The sequence below is a fragment of the Mytilus californianus genome, unplaced genomic scaffold (assembly GCF_021869535.1).
Source record: "Mytilus californianus isolate M0D057914Y unplaced genomic scaffold, xbMytCali1.0.p SCAF_3, whole genome shotgun sequence".
Classification (NCBI taxonomy): Eukaryota; Metazoa; Mollusca; class Bivalvia; order Mytilida; family Mytilidae; genus Mytilus; species Mytilus californianus.
The window spans coordinates 30133291-30143370 of NW_026262679.1; the positions used below are offsets into that span (position 1 = coordinate 30133291).

A 10080-nucleotide genomic window follows, 5' to 3' on the forward strand; every position below is an offset into this window, starting at 1 on the left:
AATTCACAAAAGTTTCATGCAAATTGGTGAAATTATTTTTGAGTTATTGTCCGAAAACTGGAAAATTCCCCCTTTTTAATGAATAAAACCCCAAAAGTTGGAACAGTAAATCCGAAATTTATAAAAAACGAAAGGGAGCTCATGTCAATAGATATAAACAATTCACAAAAGTTTCATGCAAATTGGTGAAATTGTTTTTGAGTTATTGTCCGAAAACTGGAAAATCCCCCCTTTTTTAATGAATAAAAACCCAAAACTCGGAAACGGTAAATCCGAAATTTATAAAAAATGAAAGGGTGCTCACGTCAATAGATATAATCAATTCACCAAAGTTTCATACATATTGGTTTAAGCGTTTTTGAATTAATGTCCGACATGTTGACGACGGACGGACGGACAGACGGTCAACGGTATACCATAATACGTCCCGTAAACGGGCGTATATAAATCAATGCTAATTTAGGTACTGTACTGGGATGACATAAATGGTCCACACCCATGACACCTGCAAAATGTATATGGAAGAACTCAATAAATCCATGAAAAGAAGGAAATCCAGAACAAAACACAACATTATCCTCTTACTATTTATGATACACTTTGAAACCAAAATTTAGCTAAATTTTTACAGGTTTAACATGCACAGAAAAAATGTTTGGACTCTGGATGAGGATAATTTTCATGAAGTCTAAGGGCAGTTATTCCATGAAAAATATCTCCTGTATTCATTCATGCGTATTAATTTGACAAAAAATAATATTTCAAAGGCAATTTTGCAAAAGGGATATGTTTTATGCACATGTAAAAAGGAATGGATTTGCATTGAGGGAATCAACATTTTAATACTCTACATGCTATATAATATTTAAAATAAATCAGGTGTAGGAATTTCAATAAGTTTTAGTTCAACAGGGTAAATTTTAATCCTAACAGGCGGAGTACGAAGGATTTTCATGGTGCCTGCTCTAAATGAAATCACTGTAGATGGTCCTATAATATTTCAAACATGATATAAGTCATATATATATCTCTCCCAGCGATGTAAGTACTTGATGAGTTATTGATATATGTGATCAATGTAAATGAATTATTCAAATTTTGATGTAAATACATCAGAGAAATCAATAGAGTTGTCTTCCTTTATCTTGTTAGTCTCAAAACTACATCAGATGTGCACTATAGACATCAAAAACAATAATAAGAGTACAAATGTATATGTTCAGGTAACATTAATAAGACAGCAACCTAACAACACAAACAAACCAAAATAAAAAAAGTCGCCATATCGTCTTCAGTGATTATTGGCAGTATATCATGTATAAAGACAAGCATCCTTACAAGAGGAAAATCTTTAAAGTGCCTGAAGTCTAGACCACTTTAGAATTTTTTTTGCAGACAAATAAACACAAAGCTATTAAGTCTGTATTTATTAAATATTCAGTCATTGCTATCAGTCATAATTGCAGGTTAAACATTTTAAGACATATCTTAATGATGCAGTAATTTATGAGACTCATGAATTGATTTATAAATTTCAAGAAAATTTCAAGAAAATCTTTAAAATGTAGAAATGTATATAAAGACTTTGTACATCTAAATAAACATGTATATCAAATTTATACAAACAAGAACACACCCACAACATCACGGGTCTGTGACTGAATTAACATGATTAAAGGACTTACACCTTATTTTTAGCCTGGATTTTTAGTATTCGTAAATGTCATCTGATAAAATCATGCTGATTATAAGGTGCACAGTCAGTTTCTCTGCTTGTAAAATCTTTCTGTTTGAACCCGTCCTGGTTTTCTTACTACAACCGGAAACTACATGTGACATATATACTATTGGCATCGGTATCAGTTTCGACCCAGAACTTGTTAATTATTGGTAATATTAATTATGTGGAAAACAAAAGGGGCCTGGAATAGTGTAATTTTTAATCAACACTATTGTCCTATATTAGTTATATTAAAGCTGAATTCTTTAAGTTTTTTGTTGTTTTTATGTCATGCCTGGACCTCGTTATTTTAGTAGTATAAATGAGACCATCTCAAAAAGCTAAAGTCATGAAAAAACCATGATCACATTCCTCTTCCTTGAAACTATAACCTGATAACTGGAAATTGTATATGTAGTTAGTACGGACTATAAAAGTCTAACTACACTGTGACATTAAAAATTAATAATGTTACAATATACATGTACTAGTAATAAAAATGTGATGGTGAAAATAGTTTCTGGAAGAGAAATGCCCCCTTCGCAGTATTGGTTTACAATTTTGAGAATAGTAAAAGAATGAAAATTAATTTGAATTCACATGGCATCTGAGTAATACCAATCCAACATGTTTGAGCTACAAAAAATTGTCTGTATACATGGTATATGAAATATGAATGTCAGAACTGTTGTCTTGAATACATTTAAACATCTACATGAAAATCAGCCTGAATAATCATCATATTCATAGTGCTTTATCTTTATCTTAGAAGCTGATGCTTTTACCTTCAGTTTTATAGAGAAAAAAAGGAATTCCTTTCTGCTTTTAAATACATAAAACTATGATGACCCTGGTAATGCTTTTTTCCTCACCAAGATGTTTAATTTATAATCCATGACTATATATATGTATGAATTTGAGCACAATTGACTGTAAAACTTTTACACACATGAGAATACCTACATAATTTTGTGAATATGAAATGTGACATATATATTTACCTCTTTAGGATTTATGCTTAAACTATGTCCTGAACTGTTCATGCTGAAGATATTATGTATGTATAGACTTTAAATAGATTTTCGCACAACTGTTATCAGGAAATAAAATGTATAAATATTATAGATTTCCAGGAATCCTAATCGTTGAGTCTTATCTCAGAACTAAATCATCCTTTTCAAGTGAAATCAAATTAGAAATGACACACCTTTAATGAAAAACTTCTACATAATAATTTAACTGAATTGAGGACTAGCCTAGCGGATATCAAAATAAAACCTATATTTTTACAGACATAAAATATATACAGGAAACTGACAATCAAGTTTTCATTGATAAATAGAAGTATACCGGTATATTGTTGCTAATCTGATCTTTATTTTATTCCCAGGATGTACGTGACATGCACAGTTATTGTACATCTTATTCATTTTTTACACTATATTTTGCTAAGAGTATTTAGCAATCAATACAGTACAACATAACAATACCAAATCAAACATATACTCAGAATGCACTCATTCATCTGGAAAATCAATTCATAGCTAGAAAGATTAGGATGACTTTCCAAGAAATTAAACTACCAATATTGTGTAATATTTAATCTATTTCTATTCCTTCACCTTTAAGGGTTGTCAAAACAATTATCAAGCATTTGGTGTCAAGTCTCACAATAAAGACGTTTTTTTTTAAAATTTACTTTCCTGTATTTTGAATATTAAATTAATTTCATAACTTGTGACAATTTTTCAATATTATTCATGGCACTAGAAGTCTTTAAAAAATTTATTTTTTATAAAGATAGATTTCTTAAATGTATTATTTTTACTATAATTCCAACTTGAAAGAATTTTTTTGCTGTTCAATTAACTAAAACTTTCCCTGGGTTTCCTTCAAAAATTTTGTTGTTGAATTACAAAATTTCCATCCATGTTGGGCCCTCTGAAGTCCAAATGTACACTAATCATGCTAATCATGAATGAATGTATACAACTTATTTTAAAAACAATGCTTAAAGCCTATGCTCATATGGTAATTCATCAACCAACCTGTTATTTGCCTCTTTTTTCACTCCTACAAAAAATAACAATTTTTGTAACTAAACTAGAGGCTCTAAAGAGCCTGTGTTGCTCACCTACATGTAGGTCTATGTGCATCTTTAACAATGGACACTCTCCTACATTGTAGACTAGAATAGAATTCAAGATAAATAAATGTGGAATGTGTCCATGGGACACAGATGATGCCCCCGCTTGAATATCATATAAAATTATAAACGGACATAATGGAAGAACGGTTAAAGTGCCCCTACCCAAACTTGAACTTGATCTGAGTTTTGTGGTAATAAGTATTGTGTATATATAAGTTTCATAAAATTTAGTTGAGGCAAACTTAAGTTAGAGAACGGAAACGAAAAATTCGGCAATTTTTCCATATTTAAAGGGGCATAACTCTAGAACAGTTAAAGTGACACCACCATAATTCAAACTTGATCTGTATTTTGTGGTAATAAGCATTGTGTATAAGTTTCATAGCATTTTGTTGAGGCAAACTAAAGTGAGAGAACAGAAACGAAAAATTCAACAATTTTTTCCTTTGTAAAGGGGCATAACTTTAGAACGGTTAAAGGGACACCACCAAAATTCAAACTTGATCTGTATTTTGTGGTAATAAGCATTGTGTATAAGTTTCATAGCATTTGGTTGAGGCAAACTAAAGTTAGAGAACAGAAACGAAAAATTCAGCAATTTTTCCATTTGTAAAGGGACATAACTCTAGAACGGTTAAAGGGACACCACCTAAAAATTCAAACTTGATCTGTATTTTGTGGTAATAAGCATTGTGTATAAGTTTCATAGCATTTGGTTGAGGCAAACTAAAGTTAGAGAACGGAAACGAAAAATTCAGCAATTTTTCCATTTGTAAAGGGGCATAACTCTAGAACGGTTAAAGTGACTCCACCAAAATTCAAACTTGATCTGTGTTTTGTGGTAATAAGCATTGTGTATAAGTTTCATAACATTTGGTTGAGGCAAACTGAAGTTAGAGAACAGAAACAAACTTTGGGATGTACGGACGGAGGTACGTACAGACGGACAGGGTAAAACTTAATGCCCCCTCCGCTACTGTGGGGGCATAAAAATCTCACTTTTGTTGATCTTGTAGCCAATTGCTGATAATTTTCTATGCTTACAGGTCTCTCTACCTTCTTTAATCATGTTAATTAGCTTTTGCCAAGGCCAATATACAACAAAGGGTAAACAAAGTCATTTAGTAAGACAACTGACTATTTCATCTATGCTGACCTATTTGCAGATCTTGTCTTACTGATAGATTTTTTCGTCTTAATATTATTTAGGATAAAAGGAAATACATGCTAACACAAAAAAATAGTATAAATGATCATTTAAGCCGAATAACTCCAATAAGGAGTTGACTTATGATTTAGGCCATGTAAACATATTTGTAGATATATTGCCTTGATGATTATTTTTGCTATGTAATGTGTCTATCAATCTATCTATCTATCTATCATAGTTTTCAAAGTAAAAGACCAAAGAGAAACAAATGGGTAAAAATTGTCTTTAAGGGCAATAACTCCTATAAGAAGTCATCTGACAGTTTTGACCTAAATGGATGGTAAATAACATTTTGAACATTTTTTTCTCTGGCAGATTTTCTATACCGGTATTTAAAGTGGTTTTTCAAGATAATAGAAAAAACTTTTATTTTACGCCTATGTTCTATTTTTACCCATGTCAGCCAGGTTGGTTCGCAGGTGGGGTCAATAGACACATTTTAAAAGTAGATACCAAATGATGATTGTGGCCAAGTTTAGTTAAATTTTAAGTCCCCTGCCCAAAGGGTCAAAAATCTACGACGACGATGGGCACCAAGTGATTTTTTACCCTTTGGGCAGGCGACTTAAAATTTAACTAAACTTGGCCACAATCATCATTTAAAGTCTTAAAATTTATATTTCTATATTAGGTATTGATTGAATTACTGATTATTGCTGGCTTAGTGTTCAATAGCAATTGTTAATGCATATTCAAACTATAACAAATTAACAATTAATACAACTAAAAAATGAAGAAAAAATTCATAAAGAATGCCTATTTAAAAAAAACAGTATAATGTCTCGAAGACAAATCATTTCAAAATACAATATCTAATTATATATATATAATTTAATTTTGTAATTGAAAAACCCAATAAATCTATCTGAACAAACATATTTGACATACCTGATGTGGGTGCATTTAACATGTAATTTAAATTAATTTGAATTACATATTTTTGAAAGTTAACTTGAGTAAAAATGTTGTGAGAGGAATTTTGAGAATCAGTAATGATCACTCTATTTCTTCTGGAAATTAAACATGTTAAATAAAAAATCAAAGTGCAAAAGCAATGAAATAGACATTTGCAGTATACTATATGTGTTTAAGTGTTCCCCTTGTGAAGTCACAAGATAAGATCCTTTAAATGTGTCATACATTGTCAAAGTCACAAAATAATTTTATAACAAATATCATTGTGAAAACAATTATCAGTTATGTTAAAGCACTTTTTCCAGTATGAAATATAAAACACAATGATTTAGTGCCACTTGATAGTAAAAAAAAAATGTTGTGTAGTAAATCAGATTTCATTCATAATTCATAATCATATATATATCATGTATATTGAAATTTCCAGCCTTCATGCATGTCATGTGTTCATGTGAGTTCTTATCTCAGACTCGAGTACCATTTTAGATTCCTGAAGAAATTGAAGTTTGTGTAATCATAAGTATCTCAATTTAAATCGGTTGCATTCCACATATCATTATTTGATACTATGATATATGAACTGTAAAACAAATGCAATCCACATTGATGTATAATCAGCACACCCTATTTTGCATTTATTAGGAGTGATTTCTTAAAGCACTAAGTTGTTATCTCATAACACAGGAAATGTATCAATAGTACAGGTAAATTCTTAATCCTCTGTTTCAAATTTTGTTAAGTAGGTTACTCTGACCCACTTTTAAACATATGAATAAATGCAGAAGTCAGTCATTCCCAGTCATATGTCTGTTTGACAGCAACCCAATGACTGGGTGAGACAAAAAATAGTAAAGGACAACCAGAGGATAACTATACAGTTTTAAAAAATAGACAGGTGTCAGATTCTAAATTGCCTGAAGTAAAAATGTACATGTTGTACATTGTAAGTCTAACACAATTTGTAAATTTTTACATACATTTTTGTAGACTATCAAATTTCCGGTACTAATACCAATTTTCCAAAATGACAAAAAACATTCATGACATTTATTAAAATTTTAGGAAACTAAGAAAAGTCATGTAGTTCATCACAATATAGAAATAAATATATAGTTGTGGTCATCAGCTGTCAATTGACAGTAATAACATTTTGTATCTTTTTGAAAATGTATGTTATAACTTTTTCTGCCATTCGACAGAGAGTTGTCAATAAGGAGATGTGGTATGACTGTGAATGAGACAACTATTCACCAAAGTTCAAATGAAGTGGATGTAAGCAATTATAGGCAACCGTACGGCCTTCAACAATGAGAATAAACTGCTTCGCTGAGCGCAGCTGGATACGCCCACAGAGGTCCAATCCTGAACATTTAGGGCAAAAATGGACACAATATTCAAGCTTGATACAGGTCTAAATTTGGATTGTAATTGAATATTTGACATATTATAGGTTTCTGAATAAACGTAGTCAAAGAACTTAAAATTGGTTATATGACAAAAACATGTATGAATTGAATTTATATTCAATTAAAGATTTCTTGCTGTTGTGCAATACACTGTGCTGTTGCGCAATACTTAGTAAATCTGTTGTCAGACTATAAACAAATAAAGTTCAATTTCTTCTCAATGTCAATCTCATATTTGAAATTTATGAAAATCAATAGGGAGATTACATCAATAGCTATAAATGATTCACCAAAGTCTCATGCGAACTGCTTAAAGCATTTTTGAGTTATTGTCCAAAAACTGGAAAATCCCCCTTTTTTTAATGAATAAAACCCCATAACCTGATAACTCAGAAATGTAAAATCTAAAATTTATAAAATTCTAAAGGGAGCTTACAACAACAGATATAAACAATTCGCCAAAGTTTCATGAGAACTGCTGAAAGCATTTTTTAGTTATTGTCCGAAAACTTGAAAATCCCCCTTTTTTATGAATAAAACCCTGTAACTCATAAACGTAAAATCTAAAATTTATAAAAATCGAAAGGGAGCTCATGTCAATAGATATAAACAATTCACCAAAATTTCTTGCAAGTTGGTGAAAGCATTCTTGAGTTATTGTCGGAAAACTTGGAAATACCCCCTTTTTAATGAATAAAACCCCAAAACTCAGAAACGGTAAATCTGAAATTTATAAAAAACGAAAGGGAGCTCACATCAATAAATATAAACAATTAACCAAAGCTTCATGCATATTATTTAAAGCGTTTTTGAGTTAATGTCTGACATGTTGACGACGGACGGACAACGGTATACCATAATACGTAAACGGGCGTATAAAAACCATTTATTATACATTTATACAGAAATTAATTTTTCTTTTTATTTATTTCTCTCCCAATATTTCCAAAAACTAGCTCGAAGTCCACTGCAGGATTATCTCTTTCAGCTTATGGTTCAATATTTTAAAGTTCTAATATTTGTTGATATATACATTGCATTTGTTTTACAGATTGATTTTTTATTTTGCAGATAAAGAGATTTAATTCTTTGAAATATTCCTTTCATATTTAGCATGTTTAGTGTACAAAATGGTGTATGTAACTGACAAGTTTTTGTTGTCAGATTGTGGTATTACATGTATATATCATGCTGTAAATCTAATATAGTAAATATATATATATATATATGTATATTGAACCATATCAGGTATCTCGTTAACAGGGAACAAACATCATCAACACATGATTTTATGTCTGGACATGCCATAAAAGAAATCCTTATGCCTGCAGGACTTGTCCTGGTTACACTAGCTGAGTCCTATTATCCTATTATCATTGATGCTATATATCCTTTCGCTGTAAACGATGATTCTTGATATCATTTTTACCAGAAATTGAATTCAGTTTTCATGCATTGCTTGCAGTTAAGGTGCACTCGAGGTAAAATAATTGAATATAAATGCCCAACCCATGGTTAAATGAAAACAAATCTACGGCTGCCATGAATTATTTCTTAAATGTTATTTACTCAGGTAAATGGTTGATCCACGTATTTGTCAAAAAAAAAAAGCTGTGTATTCTCTATATTAAACTAAAATGTAACTACAATAGTGTGTATTAACATAAAATATCAGAAATATATCTTACAAATAGCATGTCCATTTTAACAAAATCCTGAAAGGATGAAACATGTCAAAAATAACATGTACATGTATGTCTTCTATTCAATTCTTATCTTAGTTACCTGTTTCGTCACCCATTGTATGTACGTAATATGGTGATGTAGAAGTAAAAAGAAGGCGAGGTTGTGGGCAAAAAATTCCCTTATACTATTATAGACCATTTTTTCTGAATTATGTTAAAATGACAAACCCACATTGGGCTATTCCAGAAATAATCCATACCCCCCCCCCCCCCCCCCTCACCCCCTAATAGAAGGTACATGTTGTTTGGAAAAAAATCCATGGATAATTTAAATGTCCATTTCAGGTTCGTCACAAGAAGACATAAATATAATTTAATGGACAAGTCCCCACAATATGACCGTTTTGGAAGCCCTGCATTGATAACTAGGGAATCAATCAAAACACAGCTTAAGCTAGTCCAAATAATTATGACGTCTTGAAAGACTATTTTATTTTTTTGCTTTGACTATAAAGCTTTAGCTTGCATGGATGTAGAGATTGAATGGTCTGAAAGTCTACATCAGTACAGACTTGAAAAGAGGCAAGAACACAAAATTGAATCATATAAAAGTGGTCCTGTCTTTATTATCATACGTAAATGAATGGGAATGAAGGAATTATTTGAAGGGATAGGCACTGTGGTTTTCTGTCATATTTATTCATTTTTAATGAGGTAAATTTTGTTTGTCGTTCACTTCCATAATGGGTCTCATAAACAAAGATTTCGGGTGACAGTTGAAACTTTTATGGTTTAATTTACTTTTCTGATATATAACTGTTTAAGTTTGAAGCTATTTACCTTTTCTTCTTCAGTAGAAAGGCTCGCACTTGCCATTTCATTGAAGCGGAAGTAAAATTCTGATTAAATTCCGTTTATGACAGTCGTAAAAAAATGGAATAATAGTTTTCGAAGATCACATATTTTTTTTCAAAGACAAGATTTCGATAAAAATT

General features: G+C 30.9%; 1 protein-coding gene across 2 annotated transcripts in view; it reads right to left on the reverse strand.

The window, feature by feature from the left end:
• The window catches only part of LOC127734336 (tyrosine-protein phosphatase non-receptor type 9-like), a 33307-nt gene extending 23312 nt beyond the window's left edge, over positions 1 to 9995 (reverse strand). Inside the window, exon 1 of one of the 2 annotated variants that reach the window (XM_052244182.1) lies at positions 9926 to 9995. In XM_052244182.1, coding sequence (XP_052100142.1) covers positions 9926 to 9961 — 36 coding nt within the window. In that variant the 5' untranslated portion in view covers positions 9962 to 9995. Of the gene's footprint in view, positions 1 to 2721; positions 2942 to 9925 lie in introns of those variants that run through there. The other variant, XM_052244181.1, reaches the window with a different exon arrangement.
• Positions 9996 to 10080: the final 85 nt, after the last annotated feature.